This window comes from Pangasianodon hypophthalmus, chromosome 6 (assembly GCF_027358585.1).
Source record: "Pangasianodon hypophthalmus isolate fPanHyp1 chromosome 6, fPanHyp1.pri, whole genome shotgun sequence".
NCBI lineage: Eukaryota > Metazoa > Chordata > Actinopteri > Siluriformes > Pangasiidae > Pangasianodon > Pangasianodon hypophthalmus.
The window spans coordinates 14538922-14550952 of record NC_069715.1 but is presented as its reverse complement, the minus strand read 5'-3'; the positions used below and the strand labels follow the sequence as shown (position 1 = coordinate 14550952).

Genomic DNA, 12031 nt, shown 5'->3' with positions numbered 1-12031 from the left:
AATGTGTGAATGGGTTTGGGGTTGAAGCTTCAATCTTCACATGAACAGCTGGGTCTTGAGGACACTTCGCTGTAACCTACTCCACTCTGAAGCTGATGCCAGATGCTGCTCTTTCCCTTTCGTTCCCTCCACTTTCATCTGTCTACAGCATGTGCCTGTTCCTGTCTGCTCTACCATTAACCCAATCACCTGCAGTGCCTGTCACTCGTCTGTGCACTCGGCTCATTGTCATTTGTTTGTTTCCTTCATATGTAGAAACTCAGATTGAGACTGTGTATGTTTTTTTTTCCCTGCATGAGATTTCCTATTACACATAAACTAACTAACTAGATGTGTTCAAGTGGTCACGAAAATAGATTATTTATACAATATATAAAAAATGAATTGTTTCACTACTATACACACACTAAATTAGTAAGGATGTTTCTGCGTTAGTGGGTTTAGCTTATATCTAAATAGAGATGTCAGAATGCTGGCTTGTAGGGTTTTTCCTTCTGGGATGTTTTTTGTAACACAAAAAAACCCAATTTTGTTAAACAAACCTTGGTAAAACTTTGCTGACAGTGAAAATCTCACATGCATATGTCCATATAAACAAAGATACCAAATATTAAAGCTTCAAAACAACAATACATGCATGTAAAAAGATGTTTTTGCTAAGGCATCTATCTTGGCAGTGATAGTCTCTAGTATGAAGTTAATGTTGTGCCTTGAGTGTTAAACAAAATTACAAAATCTGTGAGCAATATAAAAAAATATATTAAAAATAATCCAGAATCAAAGCTGTGATCCCTTATGGTAGAGATGTTTAATTTTTTTTTTCCTTTTAAACACCATTGTAACTGTTAGTGATGCTCCCCTGCAATTGCACAAACGCACTAAAAGAGAAATTGGTAAAAATTGGTAAAAACCATAAATAGGTTAAGCAAATGGATTAATTTAATGATTTATATATTTCACAGTACCTTAAAATTCACTACCATTCACTGCATGATACTGCACTTGTTTAAGTGCACTTCTCATTGTAGTGTCTAAGGCACAAGCATAGACGTCAAAGCTTATATGCCTTGTTTAAATCCTCTTACCTTAAAAAATTTTATATATCTCTTTGTTTCTTTTTTCAGTCTTGCACTTGCTCCCTTCTCACTAACAGAGATAAAAGCATCTCTCTAGACAGTTATTTACAATCATACATATTTCAGTTTACTTATTTACTACTCAAGTACTTTGTCTTGAAAGCAGATAAATAATTTCACCAACAAAATGTGAGAGTTAGGATAGACAAAAATTTTAATCTATTAGAGTACAATGTTTCTGGTATCATGCCAAAATGTGGGCCCTACTGAAACAGTCACTTGTAAAATGGAGCAAAGCTGACTCAGTTTACCCTTATTCAAAACACTTATTTTTCAGTAGTTCCTCATTCATGTCTTTTTCTCTAACCATGTCTTGTAGATGGTCCAGTTTTTTCAGTTCCTCAATGTCAGCAGGACAGAACTGCGTGACTGTTACAGTTGTGGAGCACATTTTGGTGCAACCTCTTGATATACTCCCTTTAGTAACTGCTGTCGCTTGCCCCTCCCAGGCTGGTGTCCCTCCATAGTCCCCCCGTTAACCTGCGGTGAACCCGTCCCCCTGGACGACGGGCACACCCTTTTGCTCCAAGCTGCTTCCCAGGGAAATGTCACTTTATTGTCTATGCTGCTTAATCAAGATCCATCAATGGATGTTAGTCACCTCCAACAAGACCTAACCTCTGCCTTGTTTTCTGCTGCTCAAAATGGACACACAGGTATGGATTCACTGGCATACTCTGCTAAAACTGTATAATTCAAACGAGCGGGTGCAGTCTGGTACCCTTGGTTTTTAGGAGTCATTCTAATGAAAAGAGTCAAAGATCGAATTGTATTTATGAGTGAACATATTCTAAGCACCACAGAGTTGCACTGTATATCCACTATGTTTGTGTGTGTGTGTGTGTGTACATAATGAATATTTCTCTCCTGTAGAATGCTTGAATCTGCTGCTGAGTTTGGGGGTGTCTGCTGATGCTCCTGATGAAAATGGATTTACCTCCTTACACATTGCTGCTGCTAATGGCCACCATGGGTGAGCAGATCTCCCTGCTTTAATCTTTGCAACCATACATCTTAATCATACATATATCTTTAAAACCATACAAAGCATACAGCTCCAGGGTTCCTGGTTTGATCCTGGCTCAGGTTAATCTCTTTTGGCATGTTCTCCCTGTGTCTTTTTGGGTTTCCTCCACCTTCCAAAAACATGCCACAGAGTGGTTATTAGTTACTGTAGCCTTCCTGTCAACTCAAACCAATCTGGCTATTCTCCACTGCCCTCTCTCATCAACAAGGCGTTTCCACCCACAGAGCTGCTGCTCACTGGATGTTTTTTTGTTTTTCACACTGTGTCAACTCTGACTGTTGTGCATCAAAAACACAAGGAGATGCGACTGAGTATCTGAGATACTGAAAGCAGCCCGTCTGGCGCCAACAACCATGCCACAGTCAAAGTCACTGACATTTTTTCCACATTCTAATGTTTGATTTGAACATTTACTGAATGTCTTGACCTGTATCTGCATGCTTTTATGCATTGCGCTCCTCCTACATGATTGCCTGGTTCAATAATTGCATGAGTAGATGTACTGATGTTCCTAAAAAGGGGCCGAAGAGTGTATATTATAACATGTTCTCAGTACATCCAAATGACCCATCTAAATCATAATATATGTGATTGTTCCTGTAATCTCTATATTCTCCCATATATAAAATGTGACAATAATCTATATGTACATTCGTTCATTCATCTTCATTAACTGCTTTATCCTAGTCAGGGTCACGGTGGATCTGGAGCCTAATATATTTACAATATATTGTCAATATAATATACAGCCAGCATACTGGATGGTAATATATTGTCACATTTTTGTAAGGGAAAAGGCAAGTGTGTCTCTAAAAAACTGTGACAGAGCTCATGTTATTTGGAATTCAGCAAACTCTTGTTCCAATGTCCACTCTCTGCTGATCTTGTGTAGATTTAACTCAGGGCTTTATCAATCACGATTCAGGCATGTCCTTCTGTGATATAAATACGGACAGGCATGACACAACATTGGAAAATTACTATCAGGCCTTGGTGTTTTTGTGTTCCGCTCTTAGACCCTAACATAATCTATTTCAAAGTGAAACTAGATTAGAAGCAGCCATCACTGCAACTGGATGCATACTTGCAGGTGTGTGAGGGCTCTGCTGGAACATGGCACGGAGGTGGAGCGTGAATGTGTAGGGGGTCAGACTGCACTGATCCTGGCCGCTGAGCATGGCAGCGCAGAGTGTGTGAGAGCCCTGCTGGATGCTGGAGCAAACCGTTCACACATTACTGCTGTGAGTTTTTATCACACTCGCAGAGAAGCAGTGAGTGATCATAATTGAAGGTTATTGAAGAATATATTGTAGAATGTGCTTCCTGTTTTAATAGAGCTTAATTATGCTCTTAGTACATTCTCTTTGGCTAATGAGTTCTTATTTTATCTCTGTCAACTAAACACTGATGTTTTTTTTTTATTTTGCATGCTTTGCATGTGTTTGAATGTTCTGCATGTTTTATTTGAGTCTTTGTTCCAGTCTGTGAACTACACATTTGCCTTCATCAGTGGGTTTCTTGCACACAGGATAGCTGCACTGCACTTCACGCCGCCGTTAGTTCAGGCCATGTGGATGCCCTGAAGCTTCTGCTCTACCATCCGTCTCCTCAGGCTGAGACGGGTGGCTCAGTGGACAGCATAGACGCCCAGCACACACACCCTAGACCAGTCATGACCCGCCATACCCTCAACCTTCCCAACCAGGATGGATGGACTGCTGCCCATATTGCTGCTTCCAGAGGCTACAAGGTGATGGAAACTTACATATACACATGGAAACTCGCACACACCTATCAGTACACACACTGAAAAGTATCAAGTTTTAGGGATGTGTAGCTCTGCCACTCTGATTGACAAAAAACTTCAGGCTTCTATGGAGACTCTTTTGTTCATCTACAAATTAGTGAAGTGTTAAAGGAACAACTAACAGAGAGTGTCATAAGGTGTTGGACCACCACAAGCTGGCAGAACAGCTTCCCTGCACCATGATATAGATTCTATAGATCCCTCAGTTGGTGTTTTGATGATAGTGGTAGAGGATGCTATCTAACACATGCAGTCCAGAATCTCCTAGGTGATCAGTTGAGATCTGGTGACTGGAATGACCATAGCTTATGATTTACATTATTTTGTGGATGGGGACGTTGTCATCCAGGAAGAGTTCACTTCCCTCTGGATAGAAATGTGTCACTGGATCATTGGATAAAGCTGATCAGTCAGAATAACTTTGTATTGCACTGGCTCTTCCTCCTAAGGAGACAAGTGGACCCAAACTACTATGCCAGCAAAATGCCTCACACAGCATAACAGAGCCACCATTTTTTCCTTTAATTTGTTATCTGTCTGTAATTCAAGCTGTCACAGTTCTTTTGAGTCTCCTCCTATTGCTATGTGAATGACCTTTGTGTGTACACATCTCACTGGTGTGCTTTCAGAAATGCCTGGAAGTATTATGTAGCCACAGCCAACAGGACATTGAGAAGCGGGACAAATGCAACCGCACTATACATGATGTGGCTACAGATGATTGCAAAGACCTGCTGGAGAACCTAGGTGTGTGTGTGTTTGTGTGCGTGTGTGTTCGCATGTGCATTTATGTGATTAGTTACTCAAAGTAAGCCATATATACACTTAAATGATAGGACATATACAGAACTGAGTGCTCTTGCATATGCTTCAGCAGTCCTGTAGTGGATAATTGGCCTTAAGTAGCCTTCACACAGAACGAATTTCTCTGTTTGAATACTGTTAGAATTTTTTGTAGTATTTAATATATTAAATGGTGAAAAAAATCTAACAACACTTAAATCCTGTTTTACTATCTTAAGCTAGTCTGTCAAATCATGCATTTCCTAAACATTTGGACAAATGCTTCTTGTCATTGACAAATGGCTTACTTCATGTTATTAATATATATATATATAATGAACAAAGTATGTGTTTTGAAAGTGATAATGCATGTAGTATACTTTTTCTCTGTGGCTGAACCTCAAATGCTAATCTTTTATGCAAGTGAACTGTCTAAAATGCCATTATGTTATACTTCATGCATTGAGCATATATAGTGGAAAAAAAAAGACATTTGGGATTTGACTTGTCTGTAGAAAGAGCTTAACCAATCAAAAAATAAAACTATTTGTTAGTTGCAGATGTCAGGTCACCTTCTGTAGTTTTTTTCAGTATGTGCATAGTGTAGTGCTGTTAAGTGTTCATGCTTTCTATGGCAGAATGTAAGCTCATTAACGTTCAAATGTGTTAAGCATGTCAAATCCCTGGATGCAAATTTTAAGCTGTAAATCAACATGATTTAGCTAAGTTATCCACACAGCATTGTGGCATTGGAGACTTTGAGAATCCTGATGATAGGCTAACCCTGAAAGACTCTTGAAGCAAGCTGTATTGAAGCTTTTGTATAGTAAATATAAAGTAAACAACTTGAACTACCTTACTGATGAACTCTTCTGATGCCCACTCTGTCAGACTGCTACAGAGTGGTGGTGCAGGTATACATGGGCTCACATGAGCACCTGTGTCCTGTCGATGTATTGGAGGATGGCGCTACTATCGGCACAGTTAGCATCCAGCGTCGCACCAGCTGGCCAGAGTTGTGGCGAATCCTGAGTCAGCTGCTAACCGATCACCTGGAACTGGTGTGTGGGAGCTGGGAGCTGCAGGAGGGCCTGGGAGGAACGGACATACCTCTGGGTCTTTCCTCAGACAGTGTGGCCTCAGTGAAGATAGGTGAGCCCCAGAAACTTTTTAAAAGCGCAACCTGCATTTCCATTGCTCTAGATTTCCACCATTATTTGGTAGCTGTTGCAGAAGATTTTACCTTCCATTCAGTTTCATTTCTTTCAAATGTTGTACTGTAGGTAATTGGGAAAATGACATCAGCATGAATCAGCATGTCCATTTAATTCAGAATTTATCACAACAGCATAACCACCCTCAGTTCTCTTTCCAAACAATATTAAATTCTATCAGATGTAATCATTGGTACAAATTGCTTTGCTTTATTCTTCTCCTGTCGCACTTCAAATGAATCTTCTGAAACCAACAGTCAAGTGTTCAGGAACCTTTCAAAACCTCGGTTATAGTTAATGAAATCACTTGAAGCGGGATAATTATGTAGTGCCATGTTGAGTGCAGAAACAGCTGCTCCTCTGTGTGTGGTGTGTATTGCTAAATAGTTAAGTATGGCCTGTGGTAAGCGATCTGAAAACCAAAAGCATGTTTGTGGTTGGGCAGCCTGCTATTCTAAGGTGCCTCAGCCTTGTAAACAGCTGCTGCTTCCTGAAAATTGTTTCTTGGTCATTTATCAAGTTTTAATTTCCCCACCTCAGCATTTTCACTTGTGTAATGTCAAGACAGTGAAATAAACTAGATGAAACAAATGTATTTGCATATTGTTTTCTTATGGGAGCAACTTACGTCTGTACAATCTTTCCAATCAAAGTTTGCAAATCTTTAGACAAAGCAAAGAAGACGGACAAATGTAATATATAGCAACAAGGGATATCGTTTACAAAAGTGACAAAATGCATGAGTTTAAATGCTTGTATCTCTTTAAAATGTAATTTTCTCTTTTTTAAAATGTTAAACTTTCTGATAACTGCTATGCCCATATTTTCCCTTTATAACAGTTTTTGGAACCTCAGAGTTGTTAGATTCAGTCTTCTATAGCTTACCCCCACCCATTCCTCTTCACAAATCAGTTATAACTCTGCCAGGTATCATATACAACAAAACCGGAATATTTTTCTGTTTTTGCAGGATAAACCACTATTTCATTTTGAATTATGTTTTTTTTTTTTTTTTTAAATAAATTGTAAAATAGAGATTTTTACATTTTACTTTTTCAACTTAAAAACCATGCAGTCTTTTGCATTTGACTGTATGTTGATTGTTATTATTATATTGTATGATGAACTACCATTAGTTAGAGCTGGTTTATAAAGGGTTAATCCACACACACACGTGTGTGTGTGTTTGTGTGTGTGTGTGTGTGTGTGTGTGTACACACTCACTCGCAAAATAAACAAAAACATTTGCCCTTCCAAGCGTGCACACTTTTAATATAATTAGACACACACAGGCTGACTCTTTAAAATGGCTCTGTTCCCTGGGTGCTATCCAAAGCCACTCTGGGCCAAGTAGGGAAGGAGTTGGCATTAAGGTCTAATTGAGCTTGGCCTGGCCTTATGGTTGTCATGCATGGCTTCTGAAAATAAACCCAACTTCTCACCTATCCCTTTTCATCTATCAGGCCTTCTCTATCTCACAGCTTGGTTGATTTTGTTTTTGTTTACACATTCTTAGTTTTTCTTATTTCAGTTTCCTCATATTTAGAGGGTTTATAGGCAGTTTATGTTGAGTGAATGAGGAGAGGTCAGGAATCAGTCAGTAATGACACTTTAGAAAATGAAATAGCAATATTAAAAATAACATACAAAAGCATGATATCAAATAAGAGGATGGGGTTTATTCAGGAGAGGGGAAATTCTGAACAGTCAGCTGGTGCGGATTAGAGAAATGCAGCACTGTTGTCTCTGTCAACATACAAGATGAAAGCTCAGCTGTCACTGAGGATTATATTTCCATGTTGCCTGTTGCACACCTACATTTAATGCTTGCTGTGTGTGTACTGCAGGTGACGCTGTCTGGCTACCTGGACAGGAGCTGGCCCAGTCCCCTTGGGACCTGATCCGTAAGCGTTTGAGCCAGCGGATTTCTATCCGCCTCAAAGGTACTTTATTGCAAAAGCTTCCTTATTCTTTTATCAGTCTCAACCTGATATTGATTTAAGTATGAGTTATGTATATAAAAGTCCTTGTCAATTTAGTTGTCTACCACAGTATATTGAATAATGGGTGCAGACTTTAATTTGAGGGTATTTACATCCAAATCGGGTGAACAATGTAGGAATTATTTCACTTACAAGTCAGGCCTAGAGTTGATCAAGTGTGGCATTTGCATTTGGAGTCTCTTAATATGAAGTCCAAAGAACTGGTACAGCCAATGAAGCAAGCCATCATTAGGCTGCAAACATAAACAAACAAATGCATCAGAGAGATAGCAGAAAAATTAGGTGTGGCCAAATCAACTATTTGGTGCATTCTTAAAAATAAAGAATGCACTAGTGAGCTCAGGAACACCAGAGGGACCGTAGACCATGGAAACAACTCTGGTTGATTACAAAAAGTACTTTCCCTGGTGAAGAAAACCCCTTTACAACAGTTCTCCAGATCAGGAACTCCCTCCAGGAGCTAGGATTATCTGTGTCAAAGTAAACAATCAAGAGAAGTCTTCACTAGAGTAAATACATAATGTTTAACACAACCTATAAACCATTGGTAAGCCTCGAAAATGGGAAGACAAGATTAGAGTTTGCCAGAAACATCTAAAAAAAAAGCCTGTAAAGTTCTGGAACAACATCCCATGGACAGAGGACCTAAAGGCCAACTTGTACCAGAATGATGAGAAGAGAAGAGTATGGAGAAAGGGAAGAAGTGCTCGTGATTGAAAGCATACCACTTCATCTGTCAAGCATGGTGGAAGGAGTGTTATAGCGTGGGCATATATGGCTGCTAATGGAACTGGCTCCCTTGTATTTATTGATGATGTGACTGAGGACAAAAGCAGAAAAAGGGATTCTGAAGTGTATAGGGCTAAAGTATCTTCTCTGATTCAGCCAAATGCTTCAGAACCCATTGGAGGGCGCGTCACAGTACAGATGGACAATGACCCGAAGCAGACTTTTTTAAGGCAAAGAAGTGGAATGTTCTGCAATGGCCAAGTCCATCAACTGACCTGAATCCAACTGAGCTGCATTTCACTTGCTGAAGGCAAAACTGAGGGCAAAATGCCCCAGGAACAAGCAGAAACCGAAGACCACTGCAAGACATATTAAATAAAATTTCATTTTTTCTGTGGTGTATTTAATGCATTTTCATCTGTTTTTTCTGTTGTTTTGAAATTGCTAGGGGTAAGATTTCAGATTTTTTTAAAAATCAAAACCCTACATTTTCAGATTCCAAATACAAATCCCAAACTTCAAATCTCAAACATCTCAAAAGGTTTCACCCCTTAGGGTTCTGATTTTTTTTTTTTTTTAATCTGAAATCTTACCCCAAGCAAGTGCAAATCAAAGAAAAAAAATAGATAAAAATATAAAATTAAATACCACAGAAATTCATATTCAGATACTTTTTCAGCTTCCAAGCTCCATAAAATAAAGCATCTATAAAGAATTATTCAAATCTCAGAGATGATGATTGCTTTAAAGCACATGACACGCTTCTCTAATATACTGCATTATGAGCTCGTAAGATATCTGATCCCTAGCCGTGTTATTTATAGCACCCGACTCCAGAATGTTCTGTCTTGTTTGAAAGCACATTAAGGCAGTCTAGTCAAGTGTTTCATCAGAGTGAGATCCCAGATCCTTGGGATGCTGATTTACAGCGGCTGCCATTCTTTTCCCTTTGTATCAGGTCTGTCAGAGTGTGCTCTGGATGAGATGACCTACGACTCGTTGATCCCACTCCCGCTGCTGCAGAATTATGTGCGCCTGGTACGCTGCATTTTACACACACGTGGATTTGGTAGAAAATGTTCCTTATCTCAGGACAAGGGTCCTGTTTTTAGATATGGAGTGCCCACCCCACACACAGCAGTGTGTAGCCTGTGCAAAAGACTAGTTAGTTCAGGATACATGTTGATTCATTAAATTACTCAACACTTCTTTGTTTGCCCCGTCTTTTGGCTAGGTTGAACAATATCGTAATGTCATTTTCCATGGACTGGAGGGAAGTTTTCAGGAGTACATCGCCAACCAGATCTCTCACCACATCAAGGTAAGAGAAAGAACAAAAATGGTTACTATGTGCTGATTTTTTAAATTAATTAATTAATAAAAACATGCATGTCTCTCTAGGAACAGTTTGCAGCTAAATATGTGATATATGAATTTATGTTGGTAATAATGTATTACAGACAGGCATCAAATAAAAGGAAGGAACAACATAAAGTGCATTAGTAAGATATTGGGCCACCTTACTGTTCTTGCTGACAGTTTGGCCATGTCCTGCATTGACATTGTCAGTCACCTGAAGAACAGTTGCTCTTCTTGCTCTGATTTTTCTTTACATATTATACTACTGCACAAGCATTACAGTCATTGAATGTGTGCTTCTGACCATTCTATATTCAACCCTATTTACTGATGTCTTTCCCACAGATCTAAGTACTTTAGTCACTGTGTCACGGTAGAGTGAGCAGTCTTTGTGGCTGAAGCGTCTGCCATCTGTGGCTAAATAATAAACCCTCTTTAAAAGTCATTTTTTCCTTATGCCATCTAGATCTAAAATTAAGGTCAGCTGGGCCTGCTCAGCATTTTAATACATGCCACAGAACACAGTAGCTTGTTTATTATTTTACTGTATCAGACAGTACCTCTATTTGGAAACATCTGCACTCGTTCTGTTACTCCAATCTGTTATTCAGGGTTTTTTTTTTTGTTTTTTTGCCTGTGTATGTGTACACACTGCTCAGCACAGGCAGGAGGCCATGGGAATAGGCTGTGATGTTATCCATGTGGAGATAGAGGAGGGTCTGTCTAAAGATCACCTGCTGGAAACCTTCATCAATTGTGGTAGGACCTTCTTTATAACTCTGCTAGATTTATTAATATTATACCGGTCACTATAAGCATCAGATTGTTGTTGTATATATAATAAAATCAGGGTACTGTGTTGTGTTGTGCTGTGTCAGGGTTCCTGGTGTGTGTTCAGGAGGCTGCTGTAGGCCGGTGTGTGGTGGTGGTGCTAGAAGGGCTGGAGAGAGCTCACTCCCTTAGTCACATGCTGGAGAATCTATGTGAGGCGCTGGAGAACCGCGGCTCGCTCTACTCCCTCTCTCTAAACCACAGTGAGACTCTCATGCTTCCTTTCATGGACATGTAGTAGAATTGGTAGCTAACAGTAAAAGCAAAATGTGGAAATAAATGAGAATGAGATGAAACACTGCTTTAACTCTCTTGTTCTGTTCACTAGTCAGCAATGTTCTGTCTCATAATACATTTGTAGCAACAATTTATAAAAATTTATTTTTAAATACCTAAAGCATCAGCCTGTGTCCTTACCAGGAAAAGAACGTCAGAGTGACGCATTCTTATTCAATTTACATCGGCTGGCTATTAGGTTCCGCACTGACGCGCGTCCTGCTTGTGATGCTTAAATTTATAAATGATTTAGCCCCAGCATATCCTGCTGATCTCCTGAAACAGTATAGCCTAAAACAAGCACTTTGAGCACTTATCTCAACTTCATCTTCCTCTAGAATTTTGTTCCAAGCATATTAGGAATGCAACACATGCAAGTGATTCTAAAAACATTTGTTAAACTTCATGTATTCATGTAGTATATTTGTATACATAAGTATATTTCATGATTTGTAGTAATCGTAGAATACGTTGAGTATAACCTTTTAATCTTTGCTATGTAAGGCACTTCTGACTCGCCATCTTTTGGCCAGTAGGTGTGGAAGGACTGTACTACTTCCAAGAGGGCAGTTTTCTGATTGGCACACTGGCCAAGCCACGGCTGCAGGGTGCTGAGTTGCGACTACAGCAGCACTTCCGCTGGGTGCAACTGCGCTGGGACACCGAGCCACTCAGCAGCATGCTGGGACGCCACCTTCGCAGGAAACTTCTCCACAAGGTTTGCCCTCTTTTTATTTTCCTCATCCTTGTCCTAGTTATACGAGCTTTCATTTGTCATTGGATCCACTGCACATTGTGTCCACTATATAACTGTTAAATTTAATCAGGTAGGAAAAACTTTTAGTTTTCTTGAATTATATTTCTTA

At 39.5% G+C, this 12031-nt stretch overlaps 1 protein-coding gene across 4 annotated transcripts in view; it reads left to right on the top strand.

Annotated features, from left to right (window-relative positions):
* cttnbp2 (cortactin binding protein 2) overlaps positions 1–12031 on the top strand; it is a 61627-nt gene that overhangs the window by 30945 nt on the left and 18651 nt on the right. For 3 of the 4 annotated variants that reach the window (XR_008301885.1, XM_053234732.1, XM_026927341.3), the window contains exons 5-16: positions 1586–1792; positions 2010–2109; positions 3254–3404; positions 3692–3913; positions 4600–4717; positions 5645–5905; positions 7815–7910; positions 9658–9737; positions 9934–10020; positions 10718–10817; positions 10937–11092; positions 11699–11883. Coding sequence is in view for 3 of the 4 variants with exons in the window: in XM_053234732.1 (XP_053090707.1) it covers positions 1586–1792; positions 2010–2109; positions 3254–3404; positions 3692–3913; positions 4600–4717; positions 5645–5905; positions 7815–7910; positions 9658–9737; positions 9934–10020; positions 10718–10817; positions 10937–11092; positions 11699–11883 (1763 nt within the window). In the remaining variant the exon portion in view is untranslated. The remainder of the gene's footprint in view (positions 1–1585; positions 1793–2009; positions 2110–3253; positions 3405–3691; positions 3914–4599; positions 4718–5644; positions 5906–7814; positions 7911–9657; positions 9738–9933; positions 10021–10717; positions 10818–10936; positions 11093–11698; positions 11884–12031) is intronic. The other variant, XM_026927342.3, reaches the window with a different exon arrangement.